The sequence below is a fragment of the Borostomias antarcticus genome, assembly GCF_949987555.1.
Source record: "Borostomias antarcticus genome assembly, chromosome: 7".
Taxonomy (NCBI): Eukaryota; Metazoa; Chordata; class Actinopteri; order Stomiiformes; family Stomiidae; genus Borostomias; species Borostomias antarcticus.
Window position 1 is genome coordinate 2,091,539 of NC_140240.1, and position 15,654 is coordinate 2,107,192.

At 40.0% G+C, this 15,654-nt stretch overlaps 1 protein-coding gene across 1 annotated transcript; it reads left to right on the plus strand.

Annotated features, from left to right (window-relative positions):
- Nucleotides 1–2,545: 2,545 nt before the first annotated feature.
- LOC311311447 (myosin heavy chain, fast skeletal muscle) lies at nt 2,546–14,073 on the plus strand (the record flags this gene model as incomplete). Its single annotated transcript, XM_084441163.1, has 39 exons — nt 2,546–2,749; nt 2,886–3,029; nt 3,124–3,280; nt 3,385–3,412; nt 3,571–3,685; nt 4,051–4,143; nt 4,228–4,291; nt 4,410–4,508; nt 4,602–4,705; nt 4,888–5,026; nt 5,177–5,295; nt 5,437–5,586; nt 5,704–5,874; nt 6,122–6,428; nt 6,518–6,591; nt 6,685–6,772; nt 6,906–7,023; nt 7,110–7,233; nt 7,544–7,680; nt 7,786–8,041; nt 8,205–8,447; nt 8,554–8,730; nt 8,881–9,026; nt 9,118–9,208; nt 9,298–9,687; nt 9,771–9,897; nt 10,033–10,151; nt 10,268–10,464; nt 10,561–10,744; nt 10,831–10,996; nt 11,094–11,218; nt 11,379–11,687; nt 11,778–11,981; nt 12,068–12,193; nt 12,474–12,644; nt 12,983–13,087; nt 13,178–13,273; nt 13,687–13,818; nt 14,053–14,073. 39 exons carry the CDS (start codon nt 2,546–2,548, stop codon nt 14,071–14,073), a joined length of 5,820 nt encoding a protein of 1,939 aa, XP_084297289.1.
- Between the last annotated feature and the right edge of the window lie 1,581 nt (nt 14,074–15,654).

Sequence of the window (15,654 nt, forward strand, 5' to 3'; positions counted from 1 at the left end):
GTTATGTTTTTGGTCCTGTGTGTGCTAGTTCATTAGTTTGTTAGTTAGTTAGTCAGTCAGCAGGATTACGCAAAAAGTACCAGACCAATTTTCCAGAAACTCTGTGGAAGGGTGTAGCATGGACCAAAGAAGCAGATCCTAGATCCTAGATCCCGATCCACTAATTATATTTCACTTTCGTTAAAGCAATACATCGCGATATTTGGACCTTTACTAATGTGTCTAGTGCTAATTTTCCAATTAGATTTACTAAAAGTAAGCTGAATCGTCCAAACAGTCTACTCAGAAAGATAATACATTGACATTTATTACCTTTTAAAACCCGCGCCCCCGGGACGCAGCATTCAGTCGAAGTGCGCATGCGCAACGTTGTGCTTAAACAACACAGTAGTAGCTAACTATTCCGGCGTCTATGGATATCATGCGTTTTTTGATGATATCATGGCGGAGGTGAGAAAACCGAAGTGAAACATCATGGAGGAAGCCAGAAGAAGAAAAAGACAACCTGATAACTTTATGACAGTACGACAGTGCACTTACTCGCAGAGCCTGTGGGGGCGCAGTTCCGAGAAAACGCTATGTATTGCATTGTATTAACATTGCCTGTTATATCTAAGTAGCTGTTTTGATTGAGCTCAATTCATACATGAATACTTTGACCCTCATTAAGAACAAGAAAGGTGAACGTACATTATTATCCTTATGCAAGTTATTTTCAGTAGCCCCTGACTAAGACTGATTTGTAATTTATCTATTAGAATTAGATTTTTTCTTTTCTTTTTTTGTTGGTTTTAGTCGCTTGAATTGCACTTTGTATCGTCAATGTTTCCCTGATTGATTGGAACTGATGTCTCAATATTTTGTGTGTTCTTTGTTGTATGGCTGAATGTCTGTATGCGCACGTTATTCAATAAAAAAAATAAAATAAAATATATATATTTATTTTTTTTAATACAAAAAAAATAAAAAATATATATTATATATATATAAGTAGCTGAGATACATCAGAGAACAGAACCAAAGAGCACCCATTATGTGTCAAAATCAGCTGCTCATAAACTGCAACGTGATGCACCACCAGTATATATATTTATTTATTTTTTACATTTTGTCACCTAAAAATATTGGTACCCTAATGTCACTGTACATGCTGATGAGGTCTGTGCTCTCTCAGTGCCCTTAGTTTAAAAAATGAAAAGTGTCAAATAAAATGTCTAACTTCTTAATAATTAGAACATACACAGAATGTACAATCTCTTAATAGAGTTAGTAACTGATTAGGATCAAGAGCTGAAATCATTATGAATTATAGTTGCATCTAAATGATGTCTGTGTATGCTGATGACATTGAAATAAGACACTGAATGTGTTCACTGGACCAAATACATGGCCAAACCACTTAAAACATCATAACCAAATATAGCAAGTCACTTTTGCTGACTGAACACTCATCTCTCTATATAAGAACAAGCAAGGAGCTCATTGAAGGACTGCCAAGCAACCCGTCAAGGTGAGTTACACTCCTGTATTACAGTAGCACTGGAAAAGCCAACAGCAGGCAACTTACTTATGATATATCAATAGGCAAGATATAGAATAATGGTTTTCCAAGCTATGCATGTTTTTGTTCACATAGCATATTTCTATCCATATGTTGTAATGGACAGGTGCATTTAAAGTAAATACAGCTGTTAACTTTTAAAGGTGCTAAGTTGGTTTGTTATCTTTCCTCTGTGTGATCAGACCATCTACAAAACAGCACTTCTTTTGAGGAAGGGAAGGAGGTAGGGAATATTGTATTGTTTGACACTCTTATTGATCTTGTACTATAGAAATGTGTCTGATAAAATATGTCTGCTTACATTTTAGCTTCATAGAGCAGCATACCAATGAATACTAAAGGCCTCTCAGATATTAAAAGAATGTAATGTTCTAGGAAATATAGGATTAGAACTGTATATTTTCTCAACTTGCATGCATTTTTATTTAGTATGTTTAATAAATAACAACATGTAGGTAAATGAGAGAAGCCATTTCCCATTTTGTGTTCTGGTTATTGAAACAGATTCAACTTTGTCATAGTTTATGGTTACATTAGTGTTGAATAATTAAAGTCATACATTTGAATTTTCTCTTCTGCTGTGATTTAATAGACCAATATTTGCTTTGGTCTACGTTGGTCTATTAATTCACAGCAGATGAGAACATTTGAGTGTGTGACTTTCTCAACTCAACTCAACTCAACTCTAACTTAATTTAAGCACATTTAAAAACATTGTGGTTGTCCAAAGTGCAGTGTTCTCCACTACATATGTATGTATGTACAGTACATGTATATGTATGCCTTATCAATAGCTTTTTATCAGTACTAATGTGTGATATATATATTGTTATCACACAACAATATGTTCTGTTTTGTGTTATGAAACCATAAATGATGCTACTGTAATTTTACTACATTTAAAGTACTACAGTATATGGAGCGTGCTATCTGAAATCTTGAGAGGTACTTTATAAATGTATTCTCTGAAAGACAGGTGCCATCATGAGCACAGACGCCGAGATGCAGTGTTTTGGCCCGGCATCCATCTACCTCCGGAAGCCAGAGAGGGAGAGGATTGAGGCCCAGAACACCCCCTTTGATGCCAAAACGGCCTTCTTTGTGGTTGAGCCCAAGGAGATGTACCTTAAAGGAGTTCTATTGAGTAGAGAGGGTGGCAAAGCCACTGTTAAAACTCTTTGTGGGCAGGTAAGCTATGCCCAGTACTAAATTGACTTGCCAATTGACAATTGGCTGTGCTATAAACCTGACCATTTAAATATTCTGTGTAATATAAAGTACCTTTAAATCTGTTGAAATTGTGAAAAACTTCTTTATGTGGCAGACAATAACTGTAAAGGAGGATGACATCCACCCCATGAACCCTCCAAAGTACGATAAGATTGAGGATATGGCCATGATGACCCACCTCAACGAGCCTACTGTGCTGTATAACCTCAAAGAGCGTTACGCAGCATGGATGATCTATGTGAGTTTTTTTGGTTTTCTTGTAGATTTGAGATTCTGTTATGAATCAGTGGAGTACGAATTGGGAAGATAACCCTTTATTTTACTTCTTACAGACCTACTCTGGGCTGTTCTGCGTCACTGTGAACCCCTACAAGTGGCTCCCAGTGTACGATGTTGCGGTCGTACAGGCATACAGAGGCAAGAAGAGGATTGAGGCCCCTCCTCACATCTTCTCTATCTCTGACAATGCATATCAGTTCATGCTCACAGGTAAGTTCATTTATTTAGTATGATCTTGGAAAGGGAAACTATAGCAAACCATTTGCCCAGAATGAATAACTGACCAACTAGAATGAATAACTGTTCTTTTTCAGATCGTGAAAATCAGTCCGTCCTCATCACGTACGTTTGCCACGTTATACTCTAAATAACTGACATACTGTTTTCTGTCACTATTAGTTATCAGCCACACATATTTTGTGTACTGTACAGTTTGTTTTGTGTATTCTATGTTTTAGTGTTTCATATTTGTATTAATCACTCCCATTTGTTACCTGAAGTGGAGAATCTGGCGCAGGAAAGACTGTGAACACCAAACGTGTCATCCAGTACTTTGCGACAATCGCAGTGGCTGGAGGAACAAAGAAAACTGAGCCCGTAGCTGGCAAAATTCAGGTACAGTACAAGGACAATGCTGTTTGAGAGGAAATTAAAGAATACTAGGTCTTTTGTGTTTCCTGCCCCAGCTTGGCAAGAGAACGGAGCTCCACACTGGGTCTTAGTTGGCCGTTTGGCTGTTGGGAACAGGCCGAAATTGGTGGATTTTGTGACACATGCACATCCTTGGGCCCTGAGCAATACACCTGTCGCATATCAATTTCATACAGTGCTCAGTGGTCGAGCGAATCGAGATACAGGCAGACACGCACCATTTGTGGCATTATTGTATATATATATATATGTATTATATTGTATACAGTTGACAGATAGAGATTCACTGCCACGGCAACATTTCAATTCTCATATCTTTCCCTCACTAGGGGTCGCTGGAGGATCAAATCATCGCAGCTAACCCTTTGCTAGAGGCATATGGAAATGCCAAGACTGTGAGGAATGACAACTCATCTCGCTTTGTAAGTGTGTATGTGTTTATTAATGACCTATTGTGTTAAAAAAGAAAAGAAAATATTTCTTATGTTGATAATTCCAACACACAGGGTAAATTCATCAGAATTCATTTTGGAACAAGTGGAAAGCTGGCCTCAGCTGACATTGAAACTTGTGAGTCCAAATTCAGCAGTCAATTTGACATTTAACTCATTCTACAGTCATATGTATTTTGTATTTATGCCATTTGATCAAATATATGCCATTTGATGATATAATATCCACTCCACAGATCTGCTGGAGAAGTCCAGAGTAACATTCCAGCTGTCAGCTGAGAGAAGCTACCATATCTTCTATCAACTCATGACAGGGCACAAGCCTGAGCTACTGGGTATGACAGTCTCTAGCTTGATGTGAACATAACACTGCTAACTGCTTCATCATTACAAACCATACAATAATGCCTCAATGTGTTTTCTCCCAGAGGCACTCCTGATCACCACCAACCCCTATGACTATCCCATGATCAGTCAGGGTGAAATCACAGTCAAGAGCATTGATGATACAGAGGAGTTCATTGCCACAGATGTAAGACAAACATTTCAAAAAATATAATTCCAGGACACATGAGAACATGTTATGTAAATGCATTTTGTTGGAGAATTGATGTGTAGAAAATATAATTTAAGCAAATACTCCATCATGTTTTTAAACACATACTGTACACACACACACACACACACACAAACACACACACCACACACACACAGACTGCTATAGACATCTTGGGCTTCAGTGCTGAAGAGAAGCTAGGCATCTTCAAGCTGACTGGTGCTGTGTTGCATCATGGGAGCATGAAATTCAAGCAGAAGCAGCGTGAGGAGCAGGCTGAGCCTGATGGCAATGAGGGTACAGTATAATTCTTCTTATAAAACTGCAGTTGAAGAATATGATCTGACTGATGGTGATTCAATCACTAATTGAATGTCTGCACAAATATATGCCATATATTTAGTATTTCTCCATAATGTATCATCTTTTAATCTGTTTTGAGTTCAGTTGCTGATAAAATCGCCTACCTTCTGGGCCTGAACTCTGCTGACCTGCTCAAAGCTCTGTGCTACCCCAGAGTGAAGGTCGGAAATGAGATGGTGACCAAGGGACAGACTGTGCCTCAGGTAATACATTCTGGAATAAAGTTAATGAGAAGAGTATTTGAAACGCGTACTATATGTTCTATACTGCATTTTAACAGAAAATACATACTTTACCATGAATATGATACATTCGTTTTGAGAAGAAATGCGTTGCTTTATCAGGTAAACAACTCGGTAGCGGCTGTGTCTAAGTCAATCTATGAGAAGATGTTCTTGTGGATGGTCATCCGTATCAATGAGATGTTGGACACAAAGCAGCCCAGACAGTTCTTCATTGGTGTGCTGGACATTGCTGGATTTGAGATCTTTGATGTGAGTAGACATGACAGAATGCTTCAATACATCAATGTTAATGACCTTCATCATTCTTAACATACTCATATCTGTACAATGCTGTAAATAAATCACATCTTCCTTTCTAAATCTCAGTACAACAGCTTGGAACAGCTGTGCATCAACTTCACCAATGAGAAACTGCAACAGTTTTTCAACCACCACATGTTTGTGCTGGAGCAAGAGGAGTACAAGAAAGAGGGAATTGAGTGGGTATTCATTGACTTCGGTATGGACTTGGCTGCCTGCATTGAGCTTATTGAGAAGGTGGGTAGAAACTATTAAATTGACAAGCAGAATTAGAGACAGACATATAGTATATTGATGGCCGAAGAGCAAAACCTCCTATCTGCATAATTTTAATATATGAAAAAAATAGCATTCTGCAAGAAAACAATAAGTTTTTTTTTTAGTTTGTCAAAAAAGTGACATTTTTAGATAGGAGGTTTTGCTCTTCGGCCATCGATATGTCATATGTTTACAGAACTTGTTTTTATTGTTTTTATCTCAACAGCCAATGGGCATCTTCTCCATCCTTGAAGAGGAATGTATGTTCCCCAAGGCATCAGACACAACCTTCAAGAACAAGTTGTACGACCAGCATCTTGGTAAAACCAAGGCCTTTGAGAAGCCTAAACCAGCAAAGGGCAAGGCTGAGGCCCACTTTTCCCTGGTGCACTATGCTGGTACTGTGGACTACAATATCACAGGCTGGTTGGACAAAAACAAGGATCCCCTAAATGACTCTGTTGTTCAGCTCTACCAGAAGTCTTCAGTCAAACTGTTGGCTCTGCTGTATGCAGCTCATGCTGGAACTGACGGTAAAGTGTTAATTAAATGATAGATTTACAGTACTAAGAGATGTTTCATGTTATGAAACTGATTCACTTGTCGTGTCAAACCGATACAGGGGCTGAGGGTGGCAGCAAGAAGGCAGGCAAGAAGAAGGGTGGTTCCTTCCAGACCGTGTCTGCCATGTTCAGGGTAAGCTTGTAAGATCTACTGTATAACCTTTGTATTCATTGATTAATTAAGTGTGTATGTTACAAACTCACATGACTTTTTTCAATACCCCAGGAGAACCTGGGCAAGCTGATGACCAACCTGAGGAGCACTCATCCTCACTTTGTCCGCTGTTTGATTCCCAACGAATCAAAGACCCCAGGTCTGTGCAATATTTACAACATGCTAGCGAAAATGTTACAGAAAGGAAGATGGGGAAATAACTAAATGATGTATTTTCAGCCAACTGAAAATTGAATTTTAGTGTTTTGAAACTAGTATTTATTGCATGATAGGTCTGATGGAGAACTTCCTGGTCATCCACCAGCTGAGGTGTAATGGTGTGCTGGAAGGTATCAGAATATGCAGGAAGGGCTTCCCCAGCAGAATCCTCTATGGTGACTTCAAGCAAAGGTACTACTTGACACATTCATATTGTTATTGACAATTTCATTAAAACATTTTTTATCTTTATCTGGGAATGTTGTATTCCTTCCTAGATACAAAGTATTGAATGCCAGCGTCATCCCTGAGGGACAGTTCATTGATAACAAGAAGGCTTCAGAGAAGCTCTTGGGATCCATTGACATTGACCAAACTCAGTACAAGTTTGGTCATACTAAGGTACTGTAGTAAATTGTTACAGTACTAAGGGATGTTTCATGTTATGAAACTGATGTCCTAATGACAGGCTTAGAGAGTTGCAGTGTCTGCCTGTATTTAGGAATCAAGTGGACGGTTTCATGGTCCAAGTGTCCCAGCGCAGCGCGACAGATGGCGTGATGCGCGTTGTTAATTGAGGTGTAGTGTAGTAATGGTCGAGTATATTGTCCTCCCTGGTCGAGCAGTACGAGTATATTGTCTTTTCTGGTTTAATCAGTACGTTCTTGTAAATTCTAGTCATCAAATTGTAATATTCATTATTTACTTTCAGGTGTTCTTCAAAGCTGGTCTACTGGGTACCCTGGAGGAGTTGAGAGATGAAAAACTGGCGACTTTGGTGACTATGACTCAGGCTCTCTGTAGAGGTTACCTCATGAGGACAGAGTTCATCAAGATGATGGAAAGGAGGTACAGAATCTCTTTCTATTGCAAAATCATCTAAAAGTAACTTCTTGAATGAAGAAAAGAGGAAAAAGACAATCCTAATTCTAATTGTCTTTTACTTTTCAAAAGAGAATCTATTTTCTCCATCCAATACAACATCCGCTCATTCATGAATGTGAAAACCTGGCCATGGATGAAGCTCTACTTCAAGATCAAGCCCCTTCTGAAGAGTGCTGAAACTGAGAAAGAGATGGCTCAAATGAAGGAGAACTTTGAAAAAATGAAGGAGGATCTTGCGAAGGCACTCTCCAAGAAAAAAGAGCTAGAAGAGAAGATGGTCTCTTTGCTGCAGCACAACAATGACCTGCTGTTACAAATTTCATCTGTAAGTGATACAGATAATTGGTTATAGGTAGGAAGGTGGGTAGGTAGTACTTTATTGATCACTGAGTGGGAAATACAGTGTTACATTGTTATGTAGTTATAGTTAAGTACTAATGAATACATTCACAAATACACAGTAAACCATACCAGTTAAACTATTTCAGGAAACTGAGAACCTGTCTGATGCTGAGGAAAGGTGTGAGGGGCTCATTAAAAATAAGATCCAGATTGAAGGCAAACTCAAAGAGGCAACGGAGAGACTGGAGGACGAGGAGGAAATCAATGCTGAGCTGACTGCCAAGAAGAGGAAACTGGAGGATGAGTGCTCTGAGCTTAAGAAAGACATTGATGACTTGGAACTCACTTTGGCCAAAGTGGAGAAGGAGAAACACGCCACTGAAAACAAGGTTACATGATTACTGTATTGTATTAAAAAATATAATATATATCTTCCATGATGTGAACAGCTTTAATCTAACGTGACAGTCTTAATCTAAACTTAATTTCATTTAGGTTAAAAACCTGACAGAAGAGATGGCTTCCCAAGATGACAGCATTGTCAAGTTAACCAAGGAGAAGAAAGCCCTCCAAGAGGCCCAACAGCAGACTCTTGATGATCTCCAGGCAGAGGAAGACAAAGTCAACACTCTGACCAAAGCCAAAACCAAGCTGGAACAGCAAGTAGATGATGTGAGTTAAACAATAGTTTCTGTCAGCTGTGAAATCAAAATAAGTATACTTCCAAGAACTAAATAAAAATCTATAGAAATATGAGAATATTGACAATGAATATACAGATTGCCAACTATTATTCAACCACATTTTTCATTTCTGTGGTAGTTGGAGGGTTCTTTGGAGCAAGAGAAGAAGCTTCGCATGGACCTTGAGAGAGCCAAGAGGAAGCTGGAGGGAGACCTGAAACTGGCCCAGGAATCACTAATGGATCTGGAGAATGACAAACAGCAGGCAGACGAGAGGATCAAGAAGTAATTAGAAATTCAAATCGAGAATTATGAAGATATAACATATTTCTGAATTCCACTGATGTTGAACTAATACTGTTTTTGTCCCAAACAGGAAGGACTTTGAAACAAGTCAACTTCTCAGCAAAATTGAAGACGAACAGTCACTTGGGGCGCAGCTTCAGAAGAAGATCAAGGAGCTCCAAGTAAGCTTTTGATAAATTACGTTGACTTGAATTCCACTCATCAGATTCAAACAAGCACAAATCCAACTATTCGCAATCCTGTATCTCAGGCCCGTATTGAGGAGCTGGAGGAGGAGATTGAGGCTGACCGTGCTGCCAGGGCCAAGGTGGAGAAGCAGAGGTCTGATCTCTCCAGGGAACTTGAGGAGATCAGCGAGAGGCTGGAGGAAGCTGGAGGTGCCACATCTGTTCAGATTGAGATGAACAAGAAGCGTGAGGCTGAGTTCCAGAAGCTGCGTCGGGATCTTGAAGAGTCCACCCTGCAGCATGAAGCCACCGCAGCTGCTCTCCGCAAGAAGCAGGCTGACAGTGTGGCCGAGCTGGGAGAGCAAATTGACAACCTTCAGCGTATCAAGCAAAAGCTGGAGAAGGAGAAAAGTGAATACAAGATGGAGATTGATGACCTCTCCAGTAACATTGAGTCTGTTGCTAAATCAAAGGTAAAGGGTTATTTGTTGCCAAACAAAAAAAGATCAAATCCATACATATGAGACATTGTTAAACAAACCAAATATTTCAACAGGGTAATCTTGAAAAGATGTGCAGGACCTTAGAAGATCAATTGAGTGAGCTCAAAACCAAGAATGATGAGCATGTTCGCCAGCTGAATGACATGAGTGCCCAAAAAGCAAGACTTAGCACTGAAAATGGTATGCAAATATATCACTATTTTGAGGGGTTGGTCAACTGTTTTATCATTATAGCTGACCCAATATATTCATCATAATGTAACATATTAAAGTATACAGAATAGATCATTTACAACGTTCAATATCTCCAATAAGGTGAATTTAGCCGTCAGCTGGAGGAGAAAGAGTCACTTGTTACCCAGCTGACCAGGGGCAAGCAAGCTTACACCCAACAAATTGAGGAGCTCAAGAGGCAGATTGAAGAGGAAGTCAAGGTGAGATGGAAGCGGGAAAACATAATGATAATATTCTACTTGTTATTACAGAGTACAGCATTACAATAAAATGTGTTTATAATAATAATAATAATAGTTTTTTTTTTTACCAATAGGCCAAGAATGCCCTGGCCCATTCTGTGCAATCATCGCGCCATGACTGTGAGCTGCTCAGAGAGCAGTATGAGGAGGAGCAGGAGGCCAAGACTGAGCTGCAGCGTGGGTTGTCCAAGGCCAACAGTGAGGTGGCTCAGTGGAGAACCAAATATGAGACTGATGCCATCCAGCGTACTGAGGAGCTGGAGGAGGCCAAGTAATATATTATTGTTTTATATTCTAATGATTCTATAGAACCATGCTACAATCAATACATCAAATGACAATACTAAATATTTAAATGTTCTCACAGGAAAAAGCTTGCCCAGCGTCTTCAAGATGCGGAAGAGTGTATTGAGGCCACCAACTCCAAATGTGCCTCTCTGGAGAAGACCAAGCAGAGACTGCAGGGAGAGGTGGAGGACCTCATGATTGATGTAGAGCGAGCTAATGCTCTGGCTGCTGTTCTTGATAAGAAACAGAGGAACTTTGACAAGGTGAGAGTTCGACATAGAATGTACAGTATACATGTAAATACTGAAAATCATTCAACTTATTCATTCACTTGTGCATCATGTTTCAGGTTCTGTCAGAGTGGAAGCAGAAGTTTGAGGAGGGCCAGGCGGAGCTGGAGGGATCTCTGAAAGAGGCTCGTTCCCTCAACACTGAGCTGTTCAAGATGAAGAACTCGTATGAAGAAGCTCTGGACCAGCTGGAGACATTGAAGAGGGAAAACAAGAACCTTCAACGTATGGGAAATGACCGAGACACACATTTACTACTGTAGTAAATAGTGTCTATGTGGATCTACATATTGATAATGTCCCCTGCTTTTCATGTCAATAGAGGAGGTCTCTGATGTGACTGAACAACTTGGTGAGACAGGAAAGACCATCCATGAACTAGAGAAAGGAAAGAAGATAGTGGAAGCAGAGAAAGCAGAAATACAGACGGCTTTAGAGGAGGCAGAGGTATTCACAAAAATAGCATCTTAAGACGGCTGTGATATTACCTATGGGGGTTCTTGCCCTAAATATGTCCCTCTCAATTATTACAAATATGGACTTAAATCTACATGCTAAAACTCCAATGGGCCCTTGAGTTCAATTGTTATCTAATCTCATTTTATAGGCTACACTGGAGCATGAGGAATCCAAGATTTTGCGTGTCCAGTTGGAGCTCACCCAGCTCAAAGGTGAATTTGACAGAAAGCTGGCAGAGAAGGATGAGGAAGTTGAGCAGATCAAGAGGAACAGCCAGAGGGTGATCGACTCCATGCAGACCAGTCTGGACTCAGAAATCAGGAGCAGAAACGATGCCCTGAGAGTCAAGAAGAAGATGGAGGGTGACCTCAATGAGATGGAGATTCAGCTGAGCCATGCCAACCGCCAGGCTGCTGAGGCCCAGAAACAGCTGAGGAACGTACAAGGACAACTCAAGGTAAAGTTTAAATTTGCAGAACTACAGTAACTGCATTGTTCATTGCTCGGTTTCAAAGGGCTTGGAATATAACATTCATCATCATTTCAGGATGCCCAACTGCACCTTGATGACGCCCTGAGAGTACAGGAAGATATGAGGGAGCAGGTGGCCCTGGTGGAGCGCAGGAACACCCTGATGCTGGCTGAGATTGAGGAGCTGAGGGTTGCCCTGGAGCAGACTGAGAGAGGCCGCAAAGTGGCCGAGCAGGAACTGCTGGACGCTAGTGAGCGTGTGTCATTGCTGCACTCCCAGGTGCCTGACCATTTTAACTCAAAATAGATTGTACAAATATAAGAATTACCTTCAAGGAAGTTTAAATTCTATTATATCTTCTCAAGAATACAAGCCTTATCAACACCAAGAAGAAGCTGGAGGCTGATCTTGTTCAAATCCAAGGTGAAATGGAAGACATTGTCCAGGAAGCAAGAAATGCAGAAGAGAAGGCCAAGAAGGCCATTACTGATGTGAGTTCTCGCAATATATCACATTATTCAACTGTTTAACTGGTTATGTAAATTACGGGTGACAAATTTAAGGTAAGACCTGAATAAGACAGGTGCGGTGGAGCCGTGACAGACGGTTCATTATTGGGGCATGGATGGCAGGAACTCCAGTCACAAAGACTAGCTCAACTGGCTAGTGTTTCAATAGGAACAGTGACATTTATCAAAAAGTTATAGTTTGTCATAACTGAAGCGATACAAAGTATGAGCTGTAAATCCAAAACATTGTACAATTATTCAGGCTGCCATGATGGCAGAGGAGCTGAAGAAGGAGCAGGACACCGGCTCTCACCTGGAGAGGATGAAGAAGAACCTGGAGGTCACGGTCAAGGACCTGCAGAACCGTCTGGACGAGGCTGAGAACCTGGCTATGAAGGGGGGAAAGAAGCAGCTCCAGAAACTGGAGGCTAGGGTATGTACATCTGGAATATGTAGAGAGTGGGTCGTATGCCCACCTCCCTTGTTCTCTGTAAAGCGCATTGTGTTGCCTCTGGGTATGAAATGCGCTATACAAATAAAGCTTTGATTGATTGATTGATTGATTGATTGATTGATTGATTGGTTGATTGATTGATTGATTGATTGATTGATTGATTTATTGATTGATTGATTGATTGATTGGTTGATTGATTGATTGAGAAACAGCTCCAGAAACTGGAGGCTAGGGTGAATATTATTTGCTTATTAATATATGAAGTGTTGGGTATTGATATGACTCAAAAAAATAAAAACTATGATTCTATTTTTCAGGTTCGTGAACTTGAATCTGAGGTTGATGCTGAGCAGAGACGTGGAGCCGATGCTGTTAAAGGCGTTCGTAAATATGAGCGGAGAGTGAAGGAGCTCACCTACCAGGTACTGTCCTCTCTCTACCAATTGTTTAAGAAATGGTTTATTAGGAAAGACACCGAAATAGCACCTATTAAACTGAATCAACCTCTGCAGACTGAGGAGGACAAGAAGAATGTGACCAGACTGCAGGATCTGGTGGACAAGCTGCAACTGAAAGTGAAGGCCTACAAGAGACAGGCTGAGGAAGCTGTGAGTACAGTATTGTTGCTGTTGTTGTTGTTGTTGTTGTAATCGATGGCTTTTGTGATTAATGGTGATGATGTTAAGAAGATAATGGTAAATGGACTGCACTTATATAGCGCTTTTCCACCTTAGCGGCACTCAAAGCGCTTTACATTATGATGCTGAAAATGTACCTTCAGTGGAGACGGACATTATTCTGGACATCATAACCAAATCCAAGCCCACTAGCTGCTCCCTTGACCCCATACCCACTCCCCTGTTGAAAGCCTGCTCACCAACCCTCGCTGAATTCCTCACTACACTCATCAACAAATCACTTCGGAGTTGAGAGGCGCCCATTCCTTTCAAAACAGCGGCGTTCACACCACTTTTAAAGAAACCTAATCTTGACCGAGAACTTTTATTTTAATCCCTAACAGGAGGAGCAGGCCAACACTCACATGTCCAGATACAGGAAGGTGACTCATGAGCTGGAGGAAGCCCAGGAGCGTGCTGACATCGCTGAGTCCCAGGTCAACAAGCTGAGAGCCAAGAGCCGTGAAATTGGCAAGGTAAATCTCAATTTTGGTGTCTGCCACACTTAAACCTGTTTATTTCCTGACTATGTACAACACACATTGTAATACTGAAGTACCAATTTATTCATCAAGTAATTTTAACTAATTGCTGGTTAAGTTTGTATCACAAACAGTACACATACAGTACTTGTGATTTCTGTAGGTTTTCTATGTGTTTTTTAGAGCAATGGCAGAAGGCTTTGCATAACTGGCTTTGTCTGTTTCTAGGGCAAAGAGGCTGCTGAGTGAAGTATGAAGTCCAGCTAAGACACAGTATCAACCAATCATATAATATGATGAGAAAGAGAAATGTCTTTAATTGTGTCATCTTAATCACTGTGTTAACATTATTGCCCAATATTTGTTTTCCTCCATACATTCTGTATTTGGAATGTTTATTTGGGTAATAAAGGATTACGATGAGACAGTTTCCTGGTCAGACCAAGTCTAAAGCATTTTTAACAGAGAACCCTACTGTAGATAAAACTATTTAGATTTTTACATGTTCAAACAATATTCATGCTTGTTTAATGGATCAAACCATGTGCAACAAAAATGAAACCCAATGTGTCGTCAAAATAATCAAAATAATTTCCTTTAAAATAACATGTTAATGCTATGTTGTTACAACAGCAATTTCACAGAGGAGGAGCAACTTTATGTCCTGATGTGACTGATTATGTCTAATCCTTGGCCAAAAACGACTGAAACGAAATCAAATGAAATCAGAGACAAGGAGCACACTGCAAACAAAGCTAAAGTGAAAAATATGAACGGAATTTATTTACCAAACATCTGATATAAACATTTAGATCGGTTTTTGTTATGTAACTGATAAAATCTTTACAAAGTTGGCCTTCATCCAGTGACTGCCGTGAGTCAGCTGTACAACAAATTAGGTGACATGAAGGGCTGGCACAAAGACAGGAGACTCTGTCCCAAGCAAACAACAACAATATTAGCAGCAAACTAAAACAAACGCACAGAAAGACAATGACATTCATATTACTTCATAGGCTAATAAATGAAATAATTTAGAGAGCTATTGTAGTACACTGTTTCATGTAAACTGCTTACAATGCCTACCTGCAATCTTCATAAATACTCAATGATCCGTTTCATTCATAACTGATCAGGTCATGACATTTACAGCTTCATATTCCATGCACCCCCCTTGCTGTAGACCATGGGAATAATCTAATCAGCCATCTACAGTATATACAAACTCGGACTCATGCATACAAAACTGTAGTATTGAGCATTTTGTCTTTTGAGGAGAGGCTCATGGTAGTTGTAACTTAATCGAAAACTATTTTATAATTTAATTTGAGCGCTGTTAAAGTAGGTACATCATAAACACTGTAACAGCGCTTTCATCAAAGCCCAACACATGATTTAACCCCACCCACATACAGTATTAGCGTTGCGAGACCATCCTGATCTCGCAAGCTCACATTCTGTTTAATCCCTCTGAGCGGGACAGTAGGAAGAGTGTGAGCAGACTAAAGAAGAAACAGAAAATATCTACCATTACTCTACAGTATGCACACAAACCTGTAAATCATCTCTCATACTGTAATACCATGCAGTTAAGTATGTTATAAACAGAACATATTAAAACTATAACACTGACCTCAAAGGTATGCCTACCTGTATGTCATACAGTACAAGGTAGAGAACAGTGTCACAAAATGTCCTCCTTGAATGCATACACATTTATAATAGTAACACAAAATACAGTATTACTATGAATGCTTGAAAGCTAGGTAAAATGCCACTCAGCAAATATTTGCAGCGCTGTTCGAAGTGAGTGTGCCATCAGTGTGCAGC